The sequence below is a fragment of the Abramis brama genome, assembly GCF_963993115.1.
Source record: "Abramis brama genome assembly, chromosome: 17".
Lineage (NCBI taxonomy): Eukaryota > Metazoa > Chordata > Actinopteri > Cypriniformes > Leuciscidae > Abramis > Abramis brama.
In genome coordinates this window covers 32,127,739-32,155,459 of record NC_139979.1, presented here as the reverse complement: position 1 = coordinate 32,155,459, position 27,721 = coordinate 32,127,739, and the positions used below count along the sequence as shown (strand labels likewise).

The 27,721-nt window shown below is 36.9% G+C and overlaps 2 protein-coding genes across 2 annotated transcripts; both read left to right on the top strand.

Annotated features, from left to right (window-relative positions):
- The first annotated feature begins 5,274 nt into the window (after positions 1-5,274).
- tmem158 (transmembrane protein 158) lies at positions 5,275-7,208 on the top strand. Its single transcript, XM_084089427.1, has one exon. It carries the CDS (start codon positions 5,696-5,698, stop codon positions 6,356-6,358), a length of 663 nt encoding a protein of 220 aa, XP_083945553.1. The 5' UTR covers positions 5,275-5,695; the 3' UTR covers positions 6,359-7,208.
- Positions 7,209-15,046: 7,838 nt separating this feature from the next.
- On the top strand, positions 15,047-27,440 carry cdcp1a (CUB domain containing protein 1a). The gene is made up of 10 exons (XM_084089253.1): positions 15,047-15,143; positions 15,239-15,599; positions 17,139-17,348; positions 19,206-19,529; positions 19,957-20,319; positions 21,695-21,892; positions 22,465-22,842; positions 23,566-23,919; positions 24,028-24,121; positions 26,907-27,440. The coding sequence occupies exons 2-10, from the start codon at positions 15,527-15,529 to the stop codon at positions 27,289-27,291; spliced, it is 2,379 nt and encodes a 792-aa protein (XP_083945379.1). The 5' UTR covers positions 15,047-15,143; positions 15,239-15,526; the 3' UTR covers positions 27,292-27,440.
- Positions 27,441-27,721: the final 281 nt, after the last annotated feature.

Sequence of the window (27,721 nt, the reverse complement as noted above, 5' to 3'; positions counted from 1 at the left end):
AGAGAGAGAGAGAGAGAGAGAGAGAGAGAGAGAGAGAGAGAGAGAGAGAGAGAGAGAGAGAGAGAGAGAGAGAGAGAGAGAGAGAGAGTATCCTGCTGAGCATTACCTCTATAATAGCTGCATCACGCAGCTCTCTGGAATACTTCTCTGGTCATTGTCTTTGCTTAACAATCACAGATTTTAGAAGAAAGCTTATTGCAGTGGAAAAGTCAGCAGTTAAGGTTACATATTATATCTAATCCAAGCCCTAAGATTTTTAAAAGCATCAGCCGCCCAACAGGAGCTTGATGTGTGATCAGTGTTTTTGATGTTTTCCATCTCTGTTCCTGTGGATCATCATGCTGACAGCTCCGTCACTCCCCTGTGTGCATCAGTCTCATCTCTCTGCTCTTTCCCCTTCCTGCTTCTCATTCATTAATATTACTAATTAGCGTCCGCATCATTTGGGATTCTCAAGGGAATTGGTCCTTCGCTGCATATTGCCTGTCTCAACCTCAGAGTCTAGCCATTTTATTCAGTCAACACCATCCATTAAAGGTCAGGAATGTAATTTATTCAGTGTTAAGATCATTTCTCGTAACCCTTATTAAAGGGGTGGTTGATTATGATTTCACTTTTGTAACTTTAGTTAGTGTGTAATGTTGCTGTTTGAGCATAAACATCTGAAAAGTTACAACGCTCAAAGTTCAAAGCAAAGGGAGATATTTGCTTTTAAAGAAATCACTTTTTAAGGACTACAACAAACGGCTGGTAGAGACTACACCACATTCCTCCCGAGTTAGTGACATCACCAACCCTAGAATTTACATAGTTACCCTGGAACACGATTTATAGATTATCAAGACAGAATATGCCAATCAATGACTAGAAGATAACTACACATAAGCTACATAAATTCATCAACTAACCATTCAGAAATGTCTACATGTTGTCACTTCTTCTTGAGTCTCTCCATCTTTGACTCCGGTTTGAACATAAAAGGCTAAAAGTTGTTGAAATTTTCAGTGCATGTCTGTGTGAGTGCAAACTGTTGAAGCTCCGCCCCCTGTGCTGGGAGCAGCAGCTCATTTGCATTTAAAGGAACAGACACAAAACGGTGCGTTTTTGCTCACCCTCATAAAGTGACAATTTTAACATGCTATATAAAAATATCTGTGGGGTATTTTGAGCTGAAACTTCACACACACACTCTGGGGACATCAGAGACTTATTTTACATCTTGTGAAAAGGGCATTATACCACCCCTTCAAGGTAAACATGAAATTCCAGTGCAGCAACAATATACAACTAGAAAAGATGTGGAGCGGGACTTGATTCATCAAATTGACAGATTTGTGGAGGGATTTGTGATGTCAGCAAGAAGAAAAGTTGTTTCTATATAATCAGCACAATAAAACCAAGAATGTTGCTGAAGTAAATTTGACTCTGTGGTGCTTTCAGAACCCTGTAGTTTGATGTTAACTTTTTGTTTAAAAATACAAAATAGTTGTGCACATTCAAAATACTAGAATTGGGCTTAGGTTCAGGAAAAAAAAGAAAAAAAAAAGATTGTGGTTTATGAACATCTTATTATTCACTTTAACACATTCTCAGAAAATGTCTCACTCCTTCATAGGCTGCTAGGTAATCGAGATCTGCCATCCCAGAAAAGTTAGTAAAGATTAGGTAAACATTGTCTTTACTAACTTTTATGGGATGGCAGATCTCAGATTTCATCAAAAATATCTTAATTTGTGTTCTGAAGATGAACGAAAGTCTTACGGGGTTGGAACAACTTGATGGTGAGTGATTACTGACAGAATTTTGGGTGAACTAACGCTTTAATGTGTTGGAGTGACTTTTCTGAAAAGTTCACTTTGGCAAGCTGTTTGGATCTCTGAAAACTAATTCCAAATTAACTTAGTTTTGGCCTGATTTTGTTATAAATATGAATAGGAGGGGGAGAAAATGCATTCACAAAAGTTTTGCCTTCCCCTGAGAAACTTTCCCGAAATTTTTTGTTTGTTTGAGCCAGTGCAAAGTTTCTTGAAGGAACGCCAGAATAATTTTTCATTTCGTCTTCTGTTTTTCCATCGCCATGTCCCTTTAGGGGCTCCATATAAATGACGCCACACCAGTGTGTCCTTTGATTTCCCTTAAAGTTTACTGGGGCCTTAACACTTATAACCCTTTATGTTAATTTCCTTATTTCAATGCTTTGAGATCTGTGTCACAGCAGACTCTACACGGTGACAGAGGTTTTCTGGTGTCTGTGTTTTGACGGGACAGTGGAACAATCTGTCTTAAGTGGCGTGAAGGAAATGCAAGACCTGGAATCAATGAAACATCTAGAGTCTAATCTAAACAGGAACTTGAACCGGCAGGGGAAAAAACAAGACAATGCCAATACCTAATTACAGTGTAAATGTGTGTTTTCCTTTTTTTTTTTTTTCAGAAAGTGGGGTTCTTCAAAAAGCCAATAGGAAACTCAGATTCTCTCTCTTTCCTGATTTTAAAAAGAAATATTCTGAATCTTTCATACATTCTGCTTTGACAAAGGAGGCTTTTATCTTGGTCCCATTAGCATTTTTGGCACCGGAGCAATTTACATTTTTATAGCATAATTAATGAACAAGAAAGTCATTTACATTTTCCTCTGTTCACTGTCACATTGTGTGGAGCATATTTTTTATTTCAGCGGACAGTATTTGGGAATTTGGACGGTGTGAAGGAAAGGGATCGGCAAGGTGAGAGGATGAATAACCCGTTCTGCTTTAAAATCATGGAGCATGGAGGGCAGACAGGAGTTCATCTTTCAGCTGGCTCTCATTCACATCAGCTGGCTCTCGCATCAAACGCTCAAGCACTAATTGAGCCATTTAAACATCCCGAAACAAAACTACTCATACATGTTTCATATGAAAGCATTTAGCCTTTATATTTGTGACCCTGGACCACAAAACCAGCCACATGGGTCAATTTTTTAAAATGGAGATTTATACATCATCTGAAAGCTGAATAAATGAGCTTTCCATTGATGTATGGTTTGCTAGTATGGGACAGTATTTGGTCGATATACATCTATTAGAAAATCTGGAATCTGATGGTGCAAAAAAATCGAAACATTGAGAAAATCTCCTTTAAAGTTGCTCATTTATGTTGGCGATTGTGCTGCATTCACTCACAAAAATAAATGTTTTATATATTTACGGTAGGAAATTTACAAAATATCTTCATGGAACATGATCTTTACTTAATATCCTAATGATTTTTGGCATAAAAGAAAAATCGATAATTTTGACCCATACAATTGGCTATTGCCACAAATATACCCGTGCGACTCGAGACTGGTTTTGTGATCCAGGGTCACATTTGTCATCTTGCAGAGACAAGACGTTGTAAAATTCTTATTAATGCAACAATATCATTCAAATATTCTTTACTTCAGTATCTGATGATAAGCATATTGTAAAGAAGTTCATTGTAAAGTGAATGAATCAGTGCTGAACTTCACGACTCATTTTTGTGCATCACGTGACAGGTGTATAAATATATGAATATTTGGTGAGATGTTCCCTCAGGATGCAGGTGAGTCTGTCTGAAGCAGGTGTTGCATGTGAGACGAGTGTTAATTCATAGAATAGAAACATTCATTCAAAGGTTTATGTTGGTTAAACTTTACTCAATCTCAACATGTTTTTCAGCAGTCTTATTAAAATTCATTTAGATATTTTTGTATTGTAAAAGACAAAAACAATAAGGCTGAAACCCTTGAACAAACTTAGTCTAATATTTTATTATTTGTATTGATTTAAAAAAGAAGAAGAAAAGAATAACTATTAACGAACTTCTGTTTGAAATTATGATAACAGACCATTTTGTTCTCATGAAAACCATAAAACAGGAAATGATAGAGGACCCCTGTAGACATGCAAACAAATAATATGATTACACCAAATTACATTTTTAAAGTCATTTACTCAAAACATGAAAATATTATCAAACATTAAAAAAACAAACACTTTTTGTCACTGACCGAAATATAAGGGAAATTGGAGCCAGTCACCATACTTTTTTACTCCAATTAATATATTTTATCGGCACATATATTAAAGTCTATTTAACACAACAAAAAGCTATTGAACATTTCTGCCAGTTCAGTTACAGGTCATAACACATGCTGACCTTTGGTGACCCCTCTTTGTGTCACACTATATGGAAAAAATGTCAGACAATTCACCTTGAAAATCACTATTTTCAGCAACAATTAAACAATAAGTGGCAATTTGCGACACAGTTCAGCCTATTTTATAGTTGTCTGAATGTGTTTAAGTGTGCTTTTATTGTGTTCAATAAAAACTGATCACTCAACCGATATTACAAAAATAAGTTGATAAAAGATAAGTTGGTTGAAAAATGAATCAGTTGGTGCTGGAAACCAACATGCACAATTTTAGACTCAAGACCTTATAGTTACTGAGATGTTCTATCATTGATGGTTCCATTAAGAACTTTTAACATAGTAACTTTCAATTCCATAAAAGGTTCTTTATAAAATGTTCTTCACTTTAAGAAAAAAAAGGTTATTTTAAGAAAGATTCTTCCCATGGCATCTCTGTAAAAAGTCCCCCTTTGGTTTTGTTCGGTCATATATATATAATTTTTTTTTTTGAATTTTCTTAATTTATTGGAATGGTACAAAACTTGGGAAAAAAGGTTTTGACACTTGCTGTGCACACACACACACACACACACACACACACACACACACGATTCGAAAAGGTTAAATGATCCTGAAAATAGTCACGTTTAATGTTCGCGGTCAAAAATGAGCATTGGAAATGAATAGGAGACGAATTTCATCTAGTGGAAATGTTTGGTACTGCGCACAAACACAATCTGACTGAAAGCTAATTTTTTGAGATAGCCTCAAATTTGGAACACAACTTGTTTAGATTCATGGTTTTGGTTTTCTCACAGCTTTACAGTAAAACTAACTAAATAAAAATATATTTATATAAAAATTGAAAATTGCATTTTCGTGCATTTTTCATAACAATTTCTAACTTTTTTAAAGTTCCCCTTTTTAATATTTTTTTTCACTTCAGAAATAATCTGCCAAGTGTTGTCTTTAAAAAGAGACCTAACTTCAGTCTGCTCCAAAGCATTCAAGATTTATGACAGTTTAAGTTGGAAATGGTCCATGCTGAGAAAAATTAATAAATGGATTTTAACTACTACATAAATATAACTTAGTATCATAAAATCCCCTAGGAATACAAAATATTAAAAAAAAAAAAAAAAAAAAACATTGTCGAACTAAAATAAAGTACAATCATTTCATTGAAATCTGTCATTTTTGACCGACACACAAACAGTCCCAGAGGGTTAAAGAGTGTCAATCTGCAGTGTGTGAAATGATCTTTCTGAGCCCACGTGATCGCCTACTGTCATCTGAAGTGTACAAGTTGGCTCTGTTGTGATGTGAAGCCTCCTACCCCTGTAGACGAGCTGAAGCAAGCAGTGAGGTGAAGGAGCAGAACTCACTGTCACTGACGCGCAACCGTGCGCTCGGTCACACTGCGCTCTCCGAGCGCGCACAGGACACACGCGCGCAACTGATGGAGCACACACATGACGGACTGCCAGGCAACTACCCCGGAATAAAGAACGAGTGCGAGACCACCATGCGCCTGGAGGAACCGCGCGGTCTGCCATGCTGAGCATCTCCATCACTCTCCTGCTGGCTCTGAGCGCTCCCGGCCGCTGCGCGCACAGCTGGAGCGACGAGGACCTGCTTCTGCCGCCCGTCAACTCTTCCGGGAGGTTCATGGCCAGTCTGGAAGTGGATGTGGGCTACTCGAAGAGATCCGTGGAGGAGCCCGAAGCCTCCACGACGTGCAACGTGAGCGTGGAGAGACTCCCCACCAAACTCGTGGCGCGCTGGGACAGCAACTTCGGCTTCCAGTGCGACGTGCTCATGTACACCACCAACAACCACGGCAAGGCGTTCTTCTCCGCCGCCTTCAACCGCGCGATCTCGCCGGTGTACATCGAGCACCTGGGCGTCACGGGCGGCCAGCAGGAGTTCCGGCTCTGCGTCGGATGCGGGCTGTCCCGGTACCGGAGATTCAGACGGGGCAGGTCCGAGGGTCCGCAGACGGGCGACTCCGTGCATTTCTGCTGCGTGGATTTCGCTTTGGACGAGCTGAAGGGGGATCGAAGCTGGAGGCTCAACCGCAAACCCATCGAATCCACGCTGGTGGCTTGTTTCATGACTTTAGTCATCATTATATGGAGCGTCGCTGCCCTCATATGGCCGGTTCCCATTATCGCGGGATTCCTGCCCAATGGAATGGAGCAGAGAAGGCCGAGGTAATAGAATAGAAATTAGCGCCTTAATCTACTATAAAGGAGTTCCTAAATTAGTTGACTTGCCAAACATCTTATGCTTAGTGGCAAAACATACATTTGCTTAAACTCTCGTGTTTGAAATGGCTAACATCTCCTGACCTGGATGGACTGAGATATTTTACTACTATTTGCTTTTATAAATTGATTGTAATAGAAATGCATTATATGTGATATTCAGATGTCATTTCAAATGTTTGTAATGTTTTTATCTTAAGATTCCTGACTGATATCAAGTGTTTATAGCGTTGGAATTAAAATATGGAGTGTGTCTCAGGAAAAAAAAAAAAAACCCACAAAGCTCTTTACAATGCCTGTAAATGCATTTTAGTTGGTAAATTACTACAAAAACACAGATACACTTAAAAATAGAGGTTCTTTATTGGCATTGATGGTCCCATGAAGAACCTTTAACATCCATGGAACTAGTAGAAAAAGCTTCTATAGATTATTATAATGTTCTTCACACTGAGAAAAACTGTTTTTTAAGAACTGTTCGCTGAGAGTTTCTTTTGAGGAACCCAGTTTTTCTTTTGTCATTGCGGAAAGAAGGGGAAAAACCCTTTTGGAACCTTTATTTTTAAGATTGTTGCACTTTCAGAAGTTTGAGGACAGATTTCTTGTGTTTGTATTTGTTTATGTAAATAATAATAATAAAACGTAAGTGACATTAATGTTGAAAGCTCAACTTTAGCTTGAGCAATGAGGTGACAGGCAATCCGTTTGTAAACAATGAAGTGAACAAATTTGTATAAGGTTTATACTTTGTAGATCTGTCATAATTGTTATTTGTAGTATCAATAAATTCATAAAATATTCCTTTGAGGAGGTTTTGTAGCAGGTCTCAGTAGAGGAAGATTCACTCAGTTTTTTTCTTTTTCTTTCATTATTCACAGCAAGGATACAAAATCTACAACAAAAGTACAAATATAGTTGAAAGCACCAATACTAGGCTATGGGAGATTGACACACGTCTTTACAAATATTATGTGTTTTTACTGCAAAGTCATATTGTAAGAGTGCTCAGAAATTATGGTAGTTCCCAAAGACACAACTGACTTAAAAAACAAAAAAGCCATTCAAACTGATGGATAAAGATTAGACCTAAGGATTTATTATTCTCTGGTGGTCAACATTAGTATAGCTCCTCATCTGTCAGTCACATTGGAATAAATATATGCCCTCTGCGTTATAGAAAATGATCTGTCATGAGCATCAGAAATGAATGAAACACATGAAGTTTGCTTCATGTAATTAGTCATTATGGGCCACCAACAAATATATCGACCTGAATCTCCACAAGTAAATGAACCAAAATTCTTTTCAGAAAACTAGAAAGACACACACATTTTTATTTATAGAAATAAAAACTAAATTGTTTATAATAACAAATTCATAGGAATTAAGAACTTTGAAGCTATCATGTACTAATGCAGAGTTATTAATAAAAGTAAATTTATTATAGCTTTATTCTCACCAAATTTGCTACACAGTATTGCCATGGTAAGGTTATGAGGGACAATACTGATATGAAATGTTATGAAGGGGAATATACAGTATATATGATATTATAAATGAAATGTACAGTTGCTGTATCAGTATCTTTATAAATAGAATAGCCTTAAATGGTGATATGTCATAAGCTTTCAACTAGTTCATTGTAGACAAGCAAATGGTTGCTGTGGTAATGAACAACAATATCCCTGCTTATACTTGTGACAGTGAGTGAAAATATCCCGTATCTGAGGTTATCACTTAGTATTGAGAATAAATATGCAGGTTCTCGATCTATTCACACAGGCACTCCAGGTTACTTTCTCACACACCCTACAATGAACGCACTACACGTGTCCTTCATTTTTGTTTGAACTAATCCAAGTGTAGCTTAAATTTTTTTAAAAAATAATTCAAAGTTTATAATTAAACTGTCTTGCGTTAGGTATTGTGTAGTGAAACTCACCCCACAGCATCCAGTCAGCACGAGTAGAATGTGAATGTGCTGGTGGTCATGTTTGAGTGATATTGATGTTAGCATTAGTCCCAAAGAACAGGCTAACTGATTTTCAGCATGCTGCGTTTAAAGGCATGTTCACACCAAGAACGATATCTATAAAGATAGAAATAACTATAAAGATAACTATAACTATATCCACATCATTGCACGTTTACGTTCTTGCACGCTGCTGTTTTGTTGTCTGCCACTTTAAATGCTCGAGCTCGTTAAAGCAGGACGGATTAAGATTGGCTGTCAATTTTTTTAATCATTCATCAGCTGGAAAAATCGTTCTGAAAGCAATTCCCAAAATATGGTTTTGTTATTTGTCACGTTATTGTTATAGTTGTGGTGTGGACTTTGCTATTCTTGTACATTTAGAAACATTTTTAGAACTATATCTTAATTGTTATCATCCTTAACATGCCTTAAGTCCACTTTCATGCCCTTCTCTCACTAACTTCCCTCTGTCTCATTCACTTGTACATCATTGCTTATGTTACACGAGTGCCCACTTGGAACCCTTGCAATGGGTTTAAAAGGAACACCCTTGATCACTTGAAGTCCGCTGTTATATTTCAGTATAGCTCTTCTAAACTGCTTAATTGTCCTAACTTAACTTACAGATGTAAACTACTTTTCTCTCCATCTTTAAATCATAGGTGTGTGGGTACATTAGGTGCAAGCACTAGTTGCTGTTGTGAAGTAACAATCATGTTGTATTGTGGTTTATGGATCTGCGTATGAGTGTATGAGTAGACTCGCTCCCTCAGGTCATAATCGAGCGGTCGAGGGTCTGTCCAAATAAACTCTCGTCCACTTGACAAAGTTGAACGCACTTCAAAATGGCGGAGAGGATTCGCCCGAGGGGAAGTGCTTAGAGAAGTTTGTGAGCATAGGCTATTTTTAAAGGCCCGTTCACACCAAGGATGATAACTATAACGATAAAAATAAAGATATAGTTCTAAAAAATCATTGTAAATACAGAAGAATAGCAGAGTCCACAACCATAACGGCACAATGAAACACTAGAGGTTAGTGTGGACACTAATATAGTTATCTTTATAGTTATCGTTCTTGGTGTGAATGGGCCTTAAAAGTGGAGTCAAATGCAGCCCTACTTGAACATATGGTTGGAGTGTTTTTTTCAGCTGTAGCGCCCCCTTTTGGCAGAATTGTCCACGACTTGTCAGGTGTCCTTAGAATTGTATTGGTTTATAGGCCTATCTTTGATGCATTTAAATTCTTTTGATCTTTTTTTTTTTTTTTTTTTTTTTTATGCGTCCCAAATTTTGTGCAAATCTGACCAACAGCTTAGCTTAGCCCAGACACTTTTAGAGCAGAAAAAATAATGAAGAAGTTTGAAATTTGTGGCACACCAAGACATTTCTCCTTATATAGAACATTTTTGCCATAAAGAGTAACCCTGGGGTTCTACTGCCCATTGAACCTTTTTTTTTTTTTTGGTATCCAAAACCAGCCAGCAGAGTTTTGTCTGAAACCCAAAATCAGTTAACAAAACTGTATTAACTTAAAATCTTCTATCAGCCTGAGAAGATGACAGAGGAAGCTTAAACTTATGGTTAAACGTCAGGTTAAACTTATGACTAAAAGATTTATTAATGACTTAATATCTGACAATGATAATGTTCACTTTTTTTGTACATTCTTGTATGTGACACATTTAATGTGAAGTGAGAAGAGTGTAGGTGAGTTTATGTCTCTGGATATGCAGTAATATAGTTAAATATTAAAAATGATCCCAGCAAGCAATTTTGCATTTAAAAGACGTCTATTAGCCGTCCAAGCACAGCCCAGACGTCTAAACCAGAGCCCATCATTTCATTTCTTTGTTATCTAATTGATAATTGGGCTCTGGTTTAGACGTCTATTCAATTTTCCCTGACAGCCCAAATTCTGCCTTGTTTTAGACGTCTGGGTTGTGTTGGACGGCTATTCTTTTAAACGCAAAATGATTAAACAAATGAAGATATTAAACATGACTCTTAAATGGCCAAGTCGGGTTAGCTTTTCTCGTGACTCTTTCCAATGCAGATAACAGAAGAACACAAGTATTCATGAGATTTACCAACAAAACAAGTTGAAATAAGACATGATGGAAACTCAGAAGGGAAGACCAGGAGACTTGGGTGTATCTTCAGCAGATTCTGTATTGAGAATGTGCTGTTGATCACTGCAGTCATCAAGTCCAAATAAGGCAGTCATTGTAATTCATATACATTTTAGCGGGCAGTGTCTAGAAATGGATACAATGCATTTGGGTGACGACCTTAAAGGCCCACTGAAGTGGCTTGAAACGCGCAGCATTATTCAATGTGGTGATGTAATCTCCACTGACACAGGAAGACAGGGCGGGACATACTGAACAGCTCCTCCCCTTTTTTAAAATAGCGAAGACTAAAAATGTACTGTTAAATGTTATTTTTATTTTATTTTTTTATTAATCTGAGATAAACTATAAAAAAGAAAAAAAAAGAAACTGATCTGAGTTAAACTATTAAGAAAAAAAATAAAAGAAATTTATCTGAGTTAAACTAAATTAAAAAAGAAAAGACAATATATTATAAGGGTTAACTTTGTTTTTAACTTTTCTTTTTCTTTCCCTCGAGTTCCTCGAGTGAGAAGGGAGAGTGAAGCAGCCTCTATACACACACACACACACACACACACACACACACACACACACACACACAGAAAGCCTGTTAGTAAACACAGAGAGTGGTAAAATGACTGAAAGTAATTGTATAGCAAAACAATATCTTCGGTATTTGGAGAGAAGCAGAAACAAGCTAAGCTTCTGAACAGAAATTTCTGGTGTTAATGTGGGCTGGAAAGTAGATCATTGTTTAGCGTTACAAAATTTAAGTTTTTGTCTGAAAAAGAACAAGAGATAATATAAGATCATAAGATTGAAGTTAAGGAATTACTTGGAGGAAAGATCTATAATAATAGTTTATATAGTTAATTGACAAGTACAAGCTGATGTTAAGTCTAGATAATGACTCCAAAAGAATGTGAGTTGAAAAATATATAAGCAAAAATTAACAAATAAAAACAAAGATGTTTATTTGAAAACACATGTCATTTCTGACTAAGTCAGAGTCAAAAAAGTGAGTAGAATGAAATGATAAAAGTTATGAAAATGCAGTTACCAGTCTGAGGCAGTGAGCTCTTTAATGCCTGAACGCCAGAAACCGCATTCCTCGTGACAAGTGTCCGTAATTTGATATAACTATGTCAGGGGAACACCCTGAGTAAAGAAGATTCTTTACAAAAGAGCTGAATGAGTTTTCAAGCTGAGACCTGAGGGTGATTGTCATTAATTCTGTGGAGACCATAACAAAGCTTATTCATTTATTTTAGAAACATGATGTTGGTTGCCTTATGGAAAAAACTGTATAAAAGTTTTAGATCCTGAATCTGTGATGGTTGTGTGATATGGAATTAATATATCTAGCATATAGTTTTCACTTTTGCAGATCATTAGACTTGGCATTGGACAATTTCATGACATGGTGGTGTTTAAAGATGCAGATTGCTTTTGCTAATTCAAGAGAAGTCTGGATAACAGGGGATAAATGAATTCACCATTCAAAGTAAAGATAACTTTAGAAATGCTCCTTTGATAACATATGGGTAAAACCAAGAAAGGGAAATAAAGAGTGAAATAGAAGATTCTACAATACTTGCAAAACACAACCTCACAAACCATGAACATCCGCTTACTGATTTACAACCCAAGGGATAGGATCCTTTAACATCAACAATTATTTTAGTTTGTTGTTTTGACCAGGAACTCGAGGAGTTAAGCACTTACCGAGTCGAGGCACTGGTGGAAGAGGTTTTCATTTTTCTTTTCTTAGATGATTGGGGTTCATTTTAAATGCTTACACATAAATGACACATAGAAATAACATGGGTTGGGGTTCTTTTGTTTTTGTTTTCCTTTCTGTTTCTATTCTTCTGTCCTTCATGTCTATTTCTTGGTCTGCTATTTCTCCTCACTGTCACTTCAATAGGGTTGGCCACCTGGGAATGGCTAAAAATTTACTGTTTAATGTTATTTTTTAGTATTATTTTTCTTTATTCATTTTCATAATAATTTCATAATGTATTTCATAATGAAGTCAGAGTATGTTGTGCATGCGTGCTGATGAGAGATATGGGAAGTAACTGTGGATTGAAAGTGGATTGTGCCATGTGTAAGCATGAGGTATACGTTCCATTTTTAAACATAAGAAGTTGAAAGTCACTCAGTGGTGTATATAAGCTCAATCTTACTGTGCCACTCCAGAGAAACATAAAGGCATGAGGGGGTGAGGGAGGAGAAACCCAGAGAAAGCATTACAGCTGGCATGATGGGGTGAGGGGATAGGGAAAATGGGAAATCTGGAATGAAGACCACCTCTCATGTAGTCTTATTCTCCTATACCCGTTTCTCTCGTCTGACACATGTATATTAAATAATAAATAAGAGATCTCTTGGCAAAATATCTGGTGTATCTTCCGTGATTCAACAATAATGGGGAAAAGCATGATCAAATCTACAATTGCCAATAGCATTTAGTTTAATCACAGCTCGGCTCGGCTTGGCGGTTCATGTGACACTAATGTGAAACCAGACTTTGAATCGTTCACCATCCCCTATATAGTGCACATATGTGCCATTCAACATGTAGAAAGTATCAAATGTGTGAACAAGTCTATTTATAAGGTAGGGGGCGGAGCTTCAGATTCTAGAGAGCATTTGATTGGACAGAAAATCTGATGAGAAGCTGAAGTACAGAGTGATGTCATCCAAATTACTGATCCATATTGGCAGAAGTGAGAGACGGTAAGTTTTGAATGATTATATCTTCTAATGTGAATTTTGTCATTGTTTTGGAGCACACTAGATAACAGTAAGGCTAACATATTCATACTAAAAGCCAAAAAACTTCAAAAAAAAGCATGCAAATGAAGTACAGTTAAAGTAACCCACCCAGACTCTAGAGCAGGGATAGGCAACTCCGGTCCTGGAGGGCCACTGTCCTGCAGAGTTTAGCTTCAGCCCTGATAAAAACTCACCTGCCTGTATCTATCTAGTAATCCTGAAAACATTGATTGCCTTGTTCAGGTGTGTTTAATTAGGGTTGGAGCTAAACTCTGCAGGACAGTGGCCCTCCAGGACCGGAGTTGCCTATCCCTGCTCTAGAGTGTCACCAGTCTAATCAGCATAACTATTCGAAGAATGGGACTGGGGCTCCAAAAGCCATTAAAGACAAAAGGTGAGAGTCTCAGTAATCAGACTCATTCGACTTACAATAAAGTGAACCGGAATTGGCAGAAACCTCTTATTGAAATATCTGCTTAACAGAATCATTCATCTGATGTCATCATCTTTTAACTTAAATCAGTGGTCTCAAACTCAGCTCCTGGAGGGCCATAGTTTCTAGAAATCCTGAAAACCTTGATTAGCTGGATCAGGTGTGTTTCGGGTTGGAGGAGTTTCAGTCCATTGCCTTAAATGCTAAATACAATATACTTCACCTTATTTTTTAATGCAATGTTATATCAGGACATAGGATCAGCAGATCCTAAACTGATTCTTAAATTTGTAATGCCACACATTAAAATGAAAATTAAAATGAAATAAAGCCATTGGAGGAAGTGATTGACAAAAACATAATTCACTTACATTACATTACTTTACATAGCCAGACAATCAGAACCGTAACCATAATTCAACTCAAGCTGTGCTGTAAGTATTTATTTTTCTTTAATAATAGTGAAGTATTTTTCTTTTCTCAATTAGTGGATATATATATATATATCCACTAATTGAGAAAAGAAAAATACTAAAGAGGTAAATCTTGTCAAGAGAATGCCATTTTTTTATCTACTTTTTGCTGCATTGAATTTTTATCTCTTTTGATACATAAATGTTTTTTATGACTACATTCTATATAATTCTTTAATTCTATAATCTTCTAAATCTGATTAACAATAAAATAAAATGCAATAATGAACGATATACATTTAAATAATATATTTAATTTATATATAGCCTATATATATATATATATAGGCTATATATATATATCATGAGTATTATTCACAAGATAATTCTCTTGTCATTATTTGCCTTGTTCTCCCGCTGTGAGCGACAGTATCTTCTCCATCTGGATCTGGATGGTTACCCGAACATAATTTCTAAATATCTGTCCGAACCCGGCCTGGCCTGGGAACGGCAGCGGACGTGCGGTTTTACACGGTACTGTAGCCTTACTTGTTCCAGGGATTCACCAGGGGTGTTTCCCGTACAACGACGTAACTCGCTGGTTCACTACCATAGTAGGCTACGATGCATCTTTGAAGAAATCAACTAGCTAGTCACTACCTATGGTCACGACTGTTTCCCGAAACCGTATTGTCGCAAATTGGTCGTTCAACCCATAGACTGTAAAAAAAACCACAATTGGTAATGATGTCACACAGGTGATGGAGTAATAACTTTCTTTAATGAATCTGTTTGAGATCGAATTAACGCTAGATGTGTTGCTATAAATTACGAACATGGCATCTGAGGACTATTTCTCAGTTATTTTGCTTTATTTCCAGATTCAATCATAGTCTCGTTCCTACGTAGTAGAGCACGTTCGCACATGCGCACTCTTCAAAAACGGCGCTTTAAATCTCTTCACAAACTAAAAGACGTAAATTACATTTTTATGTTGGCTATTCGAAATTAAAGACACAGGTTGTACTGAATGTCAGCTTGCTTATTTGGCTCAAGATAAGGATTTATTAATGTCATGCATTGCAAACTACTAGAAACTCTGCTTCTATCCACAGGTCGAGAGCTGTCGCTCCAACTACACAACTCTGCGATGCTGTTTGCGAATGTTCGTTAGAACGATGGTTTCGGGAAACACCGACTCGTTGAACTGCTGATAACGACGGAACTTGCAAACGTAGTTGGTTAATGATGCTTTTAGGAAACGCACCCCTGGATGACTAACCTGTCCTGGAAGTCTGTCGCAAACCAGGAAGACGCTTGTCTCCGAGGAGCAGTGAAAACTTTCATGTGAAAACTCTACATTTCCAGACCACTCCTAGGAGTTTATTGTATAATAAGAAGTCATGCGATTTTGGCGGTTCACGTGCTTTTCGCTTCTTTTGGTTTTTTTCCAGTCGTCATTCTCGGAGCTCACAGGTAACATATTCATCCAATCTAACATAGGCTACACAGGTAGTAGGCTACACTAGGCTAATATCCATTTCGATGCCCTGTATCGGGGTTCATCTTATTTTTTTAAAATGCCTTTTCACTTAAGAAATGGATAAAATAAATACACGGGTTAACAATGTGTTTGATTTACCCATATCGTAATCTCCTATATAAGAAAGCAAGACTGACTGCAGTTTGTTGGATTTGTTTAATGGTAAAGGATTTATATTGGCTAATGACAAATTTCACTTGATGTTTAAATCACTTTTCATACAAAACATTACAGCTTTCAATACATTTAAACTGTGTTGTTTTGGGGTGCACATCTAAAACATTATATAGCCTATATATATATATATATATATATATATATATATATATATATATATATATATATATATAGGCTATTATTATTATTTTTTTCAGAAATGACATAGGACAATTTTTGGTTCCCATAAGAACCTCAGTGAACAGTTCTTAAAATATATATATATATTTTTTTTCTTTGTGTGAAGAACATTCTAATCATCTAAAGAACCTTTTCCACTATATAGAACCTTTTGTACAATATAAAGTAAATATATATTTTTTTGTAAATGTTAAAGCTTCTTCATTCATGGAACCATAAATGCCAATAAAATATTTTAAGAAAAAAGTGTAAAAAAAGAACTGTAAACAACATTATTTATTACTTAATATCAATGAGAAACTGCATATTTTTTGTGCTTTATAAAGAATTGTGTCACACTCCATATATATGTGGGAAAAAAAGCTAAAGGTTAAAGTTTTGCTGCAGAATCTATAATATAGCCTATATTTTTTTTCTTGTTATACACTACTGGTCAAAAGTTTGGAAACATTAAGATTTTTAAATGTTTTTGAAAGAAGTCTCTTTTACTCACTGAGGATGTATTTATTTGATAAAACAAACAAAACAAAAAAAAAAATTGTGATATTGTGAAATTATTTCTATGTGAATATATTGTTAAATATTCCTGTGATCAAAGCTGAATTTTCAGCATCATTACTCCAGATCCTTCAACAATTATAGTAAAACGCTGATTTTGTGCTCATTTATTATCAGTTATTATTGTTGCTCAATTATTAATAATGGTTCTTATGTTTATCAATGTTGAAAAACATTTTTCCATGCTTAATATTTTTGTGGAAACCTTGATAAATTTTTGTCTGGATTCTTTGATGAATAGAAAGGTTAAAAGAACAGCATTTATTTGAAATAGAAATCTTTTGAAACAATGTTTTATATATATAAAGTGAAGCAGCACAATTATTTTCAACATTTCTAATATTCAGAAATGTTTTTTTGATCAGACACTGAAGACTGTAATGATGCTGAAAATTCAGATTTGATCACAGGAATAAATTACATTTTTGATCAAATAAATACAACCTTGGAGTGCAGAAGAGACTTCTTTCAGAAACATTAAAAAACTCTTAATGTTTCCAAACTGGTACTATACATACAATCTAAATGTTTAAGAAAATGTTGTCTTTTCGTTTTAGGTGGTTCAGAGCTCAAAATTGCTGTTGAAAAGGGCACAAGCATCCATATTAATACTAGTGCTACTGCTGGCATAAACACACAGTGCCAGGTTTGCATAGGCCAGGTGTGCCAGTCTTCTGTGGTCCTCAAAAGTGACACGCGTCTGAACTTCAGCTGTTCACAGCCAGAGAACGTGTTCACCGTGCAGATCTTCAGGCATAAGCCTAATGGTGAGAGCTGTCAGATACAAATAATACTTTTACTCCTTACTTTTTAGACAATCATATTTCACTGGTCATTAAGACAAAACATGTATTCAGAGATTTGTTTAAATGATGTAAATGCATATTTGCAGAATGCTGACCATAAATGAAAAAGAATTATAATGTTTGCCATTCTATTACTAATAATATAAAAGCAAATGCTATAATACTTTTATAATATATAATTATAATACTATCTATAATAAACAGAGACCGTCACTGCATCCGAAATTGCATTTTGGTACTACATTTGAATTTAAATGTACTCTGTGACCGTTAAAAGACCTTATGCGCTAGAGAAACGAGGGCGCCGCCATCTTTAGAATATTGTCTTTGAACTTCCGTTTTTGCGGTCGCTCTGTATATTTCTATGGCATTACTGTCCAGGAGTAATTAGCTCTTGAAGTGGATTTACTTAATGTAAAGTTAACGAAAGTTATCATGAGGATTGTAATGTTTAAAGCATTAACTGTCTTAACAAATGTTAGTCGACCAGGAAGAATTTAAAACGAGCCGTTCATTAAATACGCAAGATCGCTGTGAAAATACAGACTGGAAGTCAAAAGACAACGAGTGCAGCGCTGAAAAGGGGCGGGGCTACTTACCCAGATAGCACACGGACATCAAGGAGACACGTCTATTTGATGTGTGTGTTTACATCTGGATGATGTATTTTTTTAGAGTGTCAAATAGACGTTTAGAAAATGTCTTAAAGATGTAATGATTTAGAATGTATGTTAAACTGACATCTTAAAGATGTCTATCAGATGTTAGTAAACAGCAGATGCTTTCCAGATGAAGCGATCTTTAACAGACATCTTGCAGACGTACGTGTACTATCTGGGTAAGGTCTATAGTATGAAAATGGGTAGTATGAATGAAATTCGGTTGTTACTGTCACGTGACCCACCAGCATCTGTTTGTGTCACTTCACTGCCATTTATAAATCCAATCCATGGGTAAAGTGTCCATCATATGCGCACTTCAGAATCTCGCTGGAAGTAGTAGGTCATCCGGGTACTTTTAGCCTACTTTTTTCCCCAGTACTATGTATTCCGACATGCTACTATTTTGGCTTACTGTTTTTCGCATACTATATAGTATGAAAGTATTTGATTTCTGACGATTTCAACTAATAAAGATGGAGAGCGCTGTGTTCTCAGGGTATGTTACACGATAATGATGTACTACAAACCGAAAAGTTTTTTTTTTTTTTTTTTCATACAGATGACAATGTTGTCAAAATGTTTTTCATGGTCAACTTAAAGGAGAACTCCGGTCAATTTTAACATTGAGCTCATTTTTTTGTAAATTTGGAGTGCTGTCAGTACAGAGAACAACGACAAAAATCGGTGTTGCCTACACCGTGTTATCCTCTTTTTAAAATTTGCACCCTGTTGACTTCAATGGGGCAAGTTTTAAACCTGCTTTTAGCCTCTTAACATCCTTGATGTGTCATTACAAGTGCACAGCCAATGTGAGTGATTCCTTCAGAGTGAACACGGTGAATCTGACTGCAGTAGATGTGAAAGATATGAATAAAAATGATAATAATTCAGCCAGCGCTCATACCTGTATTTACATCCTGTTTTTGGTCGAAGTCCACAGTAGTCGATTGTCGAGTTCACGCGCGTAGGTTTAGTTACCTATGATCACGCGCGTGAACTTGACAAACGGTGTAGGCAACACCGATTTTTGTCATTGTTCTCTGTATTGACAGCACTCCAAATTTACAAAAAAATGAGCTCAATGTTAAAATTGACCGGAGTTCTCCTTTAATAAATCTACAGGGTCTTTATCTGACATAACACATTTGTTCAACAGTGATATCAGCCTTTCACATCATGCACCATGCCTTTCAAAAGTTCAATCGGACCTTCACCTGGAATCTGAATCCTCTAGCTAGAGCGACAATCCATTTGAGTTTCAGTAGGACTGGTTTACGGCAGATTCAGCCGACAGACGGCTGCCCAGACCAGCACGTTTACATCCTCACAATGGAGAATGTCACCGTTGGGAGGTTTTGTCGGAATGGAACTATTAGACAAGTCGATGTGCCTAAAGTTGGCAAACTGTCTTTGGAAGTGTCTGGAGGTCAACCTCTGAACATGACAGCTATCGGCGTATTACACGGATCTCCCATTGATGGTAAGTGCGATGGTAAAGCTTATATATTTAAAGGGATAGTTCACCCAAAAATGAAAATTCTGTGATCATTTACTCTCCCTCAAGTTGTTCCAAACCTGAATGACTTTCTTTCTTCTGCTGAACACAAAAGAAGATATTTTGAAGAAAGTCGGTAACCAAATGACTGATGGACCCCATTGACTTCCATAGTAGGAAAAGAAATATACTATGGAAGTCAATGAGGACCAGCAACTGTTTAATTACCAACCTTTTATAAAATATCTTCTTTTGTGTATAGCAGAAGAAAGAAAGTCATACAGGTTTGGAACAACTTGAGGGAGAGTAAATGATCACAGAATTTTCATTTTTGGGTGAACTATCCCTTTAAGCACAAATTGTCTAAACAAAGTTGTCATATGTGAACTGTTGATCTTTCTTTATTTTACAGAATTGGTTAAAATCCATGTTGTTCTCCCAGAGAAGAGTTCAACCCAGGATTTCTTTACCCCAAACACTTTTCCTGAAAATATACAGACAGTTTGGTATTTCAAAGTGCCCCAGACGTACTACACAGACGTGCGCATTCTGAGCCACACTGTTCCAACATGCCTCCGACCTGAAAACATCCCTACAATGAAGTACTTTTGGCTTGGCAAGACCAGTGTGGTAAAACCGCTGAACGGAAGCCAGCCAATGGTGGAGACAGGCGATTTTTATCTCTACATAAAGAACTGCAACATGTCCTGGCCACGTCCTCCATCGCAAGGCCTAATGGTGCACTTTCAGATCTCTGCCATCACGAGAACAAAGGGTATGTAAAAAATTGAATACAAGATTTTAATAAATTATGTTAACAAAATAGAAGGGATCATTAAAATTGCATGATTTTTTTTATGCAGTACTGTCCTGAGTAAGCTGTTCCACATAACAGATGTTTATATATATAGTCCACATTACAAAATAATAACTGAATTTAAACCAGTTCAAAAGTTCACATACTCTTGATTCTTGAAACTGTGTGTCGTTACCTGGATGATCAAGTCAAGTAACCTTTATTTATATATCGCTTTATACAGTACAGATAGTTTCAAAGCAGCTTTACTGTGAAAATGGTGCATTTCGGCTGTTGTTCAGCTGAAGTCAGTTCAGTGTTGATTTAGATCATCAGTTATTAAATTAGTTCATTTCATCTATAAAGCAGTTTTGCAAAAAAGTTATGTCATTGTCCAGCTCAGTTCAGTTCTTTACAGCAGCGTCATTACAGTCAGATCAATAATATTGTTGAATTTTAAGAGATCAATGACTGGTTTTATGTTTGAGTGTATGTGTGAGTGAGTGTATATGTGAGTGTGTGTGTGTGTGTGTGGGGACCAAATTTGGGCAGAATGCTGGGATTACACCTCTACTCTTTTCTACTCTCGAAGGACATCCTGGGATTTTTTATGGCCACAGAGAGTCAGGACCTCAGTTTAACTTCTCAATCGAAGGACTGTGTTTGTTTCGAGATATAGTGTCCCCATCCCCATGCGTTAGGACCCACACAGACCACAGGGTGAGCGCCCCCTGCTGGCCTCACTAACACCTCTTCCAACAGCAACCTAGTTTTCCCAGGAGTCTCCCATCCAGGCACTGACCAGGCTCAACCCTGTTTAGCTTCAGTGGGCAACCAGTCTTGGGCTACAGGGTGATATGGCTGTCAGAAATTTTTATATTCTTTTACATTTTACACAGTTATACTCTGTGAGAGCAAAATCAGTAAGTTTTAGTCAAATGCGATAACATTAACTAGCATTTTTTGGAAAAAGAAACTCCTCTTTGGGTCAGAATGACCGGAACACAACTTGCATGGAAACATAGTCTACAGGCTAATACAGTGAGATGATAAAATCATTTCTAGTGATCGACCAATAAACTGACCGATATTTTGGGATATTGTGATACTTTTGGCGAATTTTGAGAATTTTTTTTGTAAAAAAGGTTTCTTTTCAGTACAATTGTGTTATACTGTATCAGCATTTAAATTGTCCTGCCCTGCACTCAATCTTCTAAATATAGGTATTTGGATGAGTTCACTGTTCCTCGACACATCACAGTCTCTATTCTCATAATACAATTATTTCATCTTTTGACCACAATTTCATATAATGTTTATTTGACATCTATTGTTCTCCTTGTCACTGTTGCAGGGCAGTGTATTGGACATCTGCCTGAGAATCAAACGCTACAAATACGTGTGATGAAGAAGAATCCCAAGTCCGCCTGTGTGTTGAAACTGTATTCGGTCATAATGGACATGGTCACCATAGCTTCAGGGAGCCATTATGACCTTGACATCTTTGACTGTAACAAGGAAGAACTAGAGTGGACAGTCAACCAGACCATAGGTACTCAACTGTGTGTAATGATCCACCCCTCTGAGCCTTAAATAAGACTATATCCTAAATGTTTTAAATCTTTATTTAACTGTGTAAAATGCTCCCAATCACTACTAGAACAGAAAGTTCACCAGTTAAATCTATATTTACAATAACTTCTATTATTTAAGCAGGTCAGGTACATGACTTTGGGGCAAAATATTGTTAGTAGGTATTCCCTAAACTTCTCAGGTACCTTCAGAACATGATAAAGAAAACACCTACAAACTTTTTGTGGCTTATTGCGGCGATATCTAAGCCAAATTTGGTGGGGGTATTTTTGATAGAAATCCAAGATGGCAACCAAAATAATGGGGAGGACACAAACTTATGGGTTAACTCTACTGTGCAATTTCAAAAGAACCAGAGGGAAATCTAAATATGTTACAAGACCCAAAGGCCTAAGAATAATAATAATAAACATAAACAAAAAGAAGAAGTTCTTTAAAGTTATCATTCTTGGTGTGAATGGGCCTTTAATGCTCTTTTAGTTCTTGGCCCATAACAATTACTCATCATTTACTTTGTTTCTTTATCAACAGAATGTAAAGAATGGAGAAAATGTGCATCCACTCCATTCCCTATAACCTTCGATTACGAGCTGCAGTGTATCTCAGGAGTTCTGAAGACGATCACATGGCACCTTCACGGCCCACCGAACAGTGCAGTGGAGCTCCAGTCCCCTACAGGCGGTCTGCATCACTGTCTGCCTGAGGACAAATACAATAGCGTCCTCCTCCTAAATGTGTCCCATGTTAACACTGGCATCACTGTTGGGCAGTTTTGTCCAAAGGGAACCATTGAGAAAATCCAGATCCGTGAATCCAGTATTGCAGTAACTGCCTCCGTTACAAGTTTCAGTGGCCAGAATTTGGCAGCTAAACCCTTTTTAAATTATTCATTTACACAAGACATATCAGGTAAAGGATTTCATTATACATTACTGCAAATGGAAGCTGCTTTGTCTCTTGAGGAAAATGTATAGCAGGTGCATGATTTAGTAGAACAAAAATGGCGTAGAAACTATCCGTGAATCAAGATTTTGAGTTTTAAAATGACACACTACCGTTCAAAGGTTTTTACCGTTAAATTATTATTATTATTATTATTTATAAAAGTGCCAGTTATATTGTTATAATCTAACAAAAAAATTATATTTCAAATAAATAAACTTTTTATTCATCAAAGAATACTGAAAAAAAATAATTTATCATGGTTGGCATAAAAATATTAAGCATCACAACTATTTTCAACATTGATAATAATCAGAAATGTTTCTTGAGACGCAAATCAGCATATTCAAATGATTTCTGAAGGATCATGTGACACTGAAGACTGGAGTAATGATGCTGAAAATTCAGCTTTGCTCACAGGAATAAATTAAATTTTAAAATATATTACAGTAGAAAACAGTTCTTTTAAATTGTAATAATATTTCACAATATTAATAAGTTTTTAATGTATTTTTGATCAAATAAATGCAGCCTTAGCATAAAGAGATTTCTTTCGAAGACATTAAAAAATCTAACCAACCCCAAACCTTTCAACTGTAGTGTACCTGATCAAATAAATTCATTGTGAGTAACTCGATATAAAAAATCAAAACAGTTATTGAGTTTTGCTGTTCTGTCGTTCTCATACAGAGCACTATATATTCACTGTTGCACCAAAAAAGGATAACCCTACCGTGTTGGCGACCCCAGTCTGGCCGTCCGGGATGAAATCCTCCAGCACTGTGTCCTGGATCGTAAACATTGAGCCACAGCTTCAGAGCAAACTGAAGTTCAGGAATGTCAGCCAGCCCAAGTGTAAGGGGGGGCACACAAACATTGCAGTGTGGACCATTCCCTCTCAAACGGGGGTGTACAGTACTAAACAGGATGAGAATATTAATGATATCCTGGTCCCAGGAAGTTTTTACCTTAACATGTCAAACTGCAAGTCCCCAACAGTACCTTTCAGGGCAATGATGGAGATCACACTGCAGAACAACACAAGTGAGAGAGCCTTTTCTGTCCACTAGATTCACACTAGAATGTCCATATAATATATCAATTGGGGAAAAACTTGAAAAGATGAAGTGAAATGTATTGTCATGTTTTCAGATACGTTTTCAGACATGCTTCTGGGCATCATCCTGAGTATCGTGGGCATCGTGTTGATGATCATAACAGCCATGGTGATTTGGATTGTTCTCAGGTGAGAGTTTTCCAAAAACATATTTTAAGTATAGCTGAAAGCAGCATTTACAGTGGTTCAAGCACTTTAAGGCCTTTAGGCGCATATGAAAAAAATATATTAAGTGTTATTAAACAAGCCTGTGACCACCTAAACAAGAGATGAAAAAAATGACAATTTTCATGTAATTTATAGCACCATCCTGACCTCCATAAAAGTTTACATGCTTGTTAAGAATCATGTGTCGCATGTCCCTTCTGAATTTCATGAAGGTTTGAGGTTTTGTAGGAATAATTGGCTTTAGGGTAAACTGTATGGGTCACATCCATTTTGAAATGACTACTACAGTGAGGAAAATAAGTATTTGAACACCCTGCTATTTTGCAAGTTCTCCCACTTGGAAATCATGGAGGGGTCTGAAATTGTCATCGTAGGTGCATGTCCACTGTGAGAGACATAATCAAAAAAAAAAATCCCAATATATGATTTTTTAACTATTTATTTGTATGATACAGCTGCAAATAAGTATTTGAACACCTGTCTATCAGCTAGAATTCTGACCCTCAAAGACCTGTTAGTCTGCCTTTAAAATGTCCACCTCCACTCCATTTATTATCCTAAATTAGATGCACCTGTTTGAGGTCGTTAGCTGTATAAAGACACCTGTCCACCCCATACAATCAGTAAGAATCCAACTACTAACATGGCCAAGACCAAAGAGCTGTCCAAAGACACTAGAGACAGAATTGTACACCTCCACAAGGCTGGAAAGGGCTACGGGGAAATTGCCAAGCAGCTTGGTGAAAAAAGGTCCACTGTTGGAGCAATCATTAGAAAATGGAAGAAGCTAAACATGACTGTCAATCTCCCTCGGACTGGGGCTCCATGCAAGATCTCACCTCGTGGGGTCTCAATGATCCTAAGAAAGGTGAGAAATCAGCCCAGAACTACACGGGAGGAGCTGGTCAATGACCTGAAAAGAGCTGGGACCACCGTTTCCAAGGTTACTGTTGGTAATACACTAAGACGTCATGGTTTGAAATCATGCATGGCATGGAAGGTTCCCCTGCTTAAACCAGCACTTGTCAAGGCCCGTCTTAAGTTTGCCAATGACCATTTGGATGATCCAGAGGAGTCATGGGAGAAAGTCATGTGGTCAGATGAGACCAAAATAGAACTTTTTGGTCATAATTCCACTAAACGTGTTTGGAGGAAGAAGAATGATGAGTACCATCCCAAGAACACCATCCCTACTGTGAAGCATGGGGGTGGTAGCATCATGCTTTGGGGGTGTTTTTCTGCACATGGGACAGGGCGACTGCACTGTATTAAGGAGAGGATGACCGGGGCCATGTATTGCGAGATTTTGGGGAACAACCTCCTTTCCTCAGTTAGAGCATTGAAGATGGGTCGAGGCTGGGTCTTCCAACATGACAATGACCCGAAGCACACAGCCAGGATAACCAAGGAGTGGCTCTGTAAGAAGCATATCAAGGTTCTGGCGTGGCCTAGCCAGTCTCCAGACCTAAACCCAATAGAGAATCTTTGGAGGGAGCTCAAACTCCGTGTTTCTCAGCGACAGCCCAGAAACCTGACTGATCTAGAGAAGATCTGTGTGGAGGAGTGGGCCAAAATCCCTCCTGCAGTGTGTGCAAACCTGGTGAAAAACTACAGGAAACGTTTGACCTCTGTAATTGCAAACAAAGGCTACTGTACCAAATATTAACATTGATTTTCTCAGGTGTTCAGATACTTATTTGCAGCTGTATCATACAAATAAATAGTTAAAAAATCATACATTGTGATTTCTGGATTTTTTTTTTTAGATTATGTCTCTCACAGTGGACATGCACCTACGATGACAATTTCAGACCCCTCCATGATTTCTAAGTGGGAGAACTTGCAAAATAGCAGGGTGTTCAAATACTTATTTTCCTCACTGTATAGCCATCCGAATACTACAGTTCAAAATATATTTTTTATAATTATTAATCTGGGGAGTCCTGAGATATGTACTAAACTGGTTTTATTGAGGTTGAGCAAAAAACCTTTGTAATTTGTGTATTTTGTATATAAAATACAAAAGTATTTTTTTCTTGAGGTAAAGTTGTTCAGATTGAGATCCAACAAATGATTTAAATGATGTGTATGTGCGAAATATCTCATAATATACAATCAGTATACAAGTTTCACACATGTAAAATGTGATAGCGCCTATCTGATGGTAATTTCTTTCAAAATAGTCACTGTCTTTGGAGGCCATGAGTCAAAACGGGTTCACTGAGTTTTATTTTGATCGACCTCTGTTAACCTTGTCTAATAGTTTCTGAATGTTGATTGGCTGATGGTAGCCATATTTTTAAAGTCAGTGTCCTTATAGACAATGATGGTACCTTGGACGAAGACACTGAATGCCAATTTTTAAGACAGTCTGGCCAACTGTTGCATAGTTATAGCCCTTTTCAATTTTATTTCGGTTATAGCCCCACCAAGTGCCCAAACACTGCAATTTTGTTCATATTACATGTAAATGAGCCCATACACATGTGCACCAAGTTTGGTGAAATTATCTCATTCAATTCAAGAGTTATAGCCATTTAAGTGAAAGTGATATATTAAGCCAAGCTCTCTTCAAACATTTGGCAAGTGTTTTTTGTTTTTTTGGGATAATTATTGATATTATGTCTCCGGAGAATCTTTCTGCACTGGTTTGGTTCGGATTAGGATCTGGGCTTTGTGTTTGAAATCCTAACAAGTATTGTACTGTAATATTTGATTCTTAACAAAGCATCTTAATATTGCACAGGAAAAAGAAGAGGAACAAGGCTCCCCCGGTGTCCGTCTACAATCCCAATCAGCATGCTTTCCTTCCAGGCCTCCATGGTATCCCCAAAACACAGGAGGAGGAAGAAGATGCTCACACTTATGTGTACATAGACGATACTCTAGTATATTCTCATCTGCTTACACATGATGCTGAAAATGATCAATGTACAGATGAGAGCGGCCCACCTTTACCTGACAGGCCAGTCAGAAAAGATAAAAGCGTGGTCACTAAAGGCGATGGTTTAAAGATGGTTGACAATGAGATCTATGCTTATGTTCAGAGAAAGTCAACTACGTCTGGCTCACAAAAGTTTCCCATCAAAACCTCTGAGGAAGTGGCCTATGAAAACAGACTGTGTGGGTGAAGGAAAAGAGGCCTCGATGGAATTTTATTTTCTACTGGACAATGAATATTTTTTAGGTGTCTACGACATTAGTGATTTCATGTTTGAACAGCCTGCTTGTTTTAAAGATTGTATGTTTTTGTATATTAAAATGTCTACATTCATTTGCACTATGTGAAGTTAGAGATACATTTTCTAGAGAGAAAAAAACAACAACCTGATTGTGATTAGAAATGTTATTATTGCAAAGCGTTCTCTGCTGCCTTTAACCGAGTGACCTCACTGGTGAATATGTGAGCGTTGACTCAATCTCATGGGAAAATAACTATTTCACTAGTGATTTCATATGAATTTGTAAAATTGGAATATTACAAAAACATATATATATATATATATATTATTATTTATTTATTTATTTTTAAGTAAACTGAAAGGTTCACCATACTGATCG

Bases quoted from the DNA above. Each gene is read 5' to 3' on its own strand.
- cdcp1a (XM_084089253.1), top strand. From the start codon at position 15,527: ATGCGATTTTGGCGGTTCACGTGCTTTTCGCTTCTTTTGGTTTTTTTC. The intron at 20,320-21,694 runs GTATGTAAAAAA...TCACTGTTGCAG, and splicing joins TGCCATCACGAGAACAAAGG to GGCAGTGTATTGGACATCTG. The intron at 24,122-26,906 runs GTGAGAGTTTTC...AATATTGCACAG, and splicing joins GTGATTTGGATTGTTCTCAG to GAAAAAGAAGAGGAACAAGG.
- tmem158 (XM_084089427.1), top strand. From the start codon at position 5,696: ATGCTGAGCATCTCCATCACTCTCCTGCTGGCTCTGAGCGCTCCCGGC.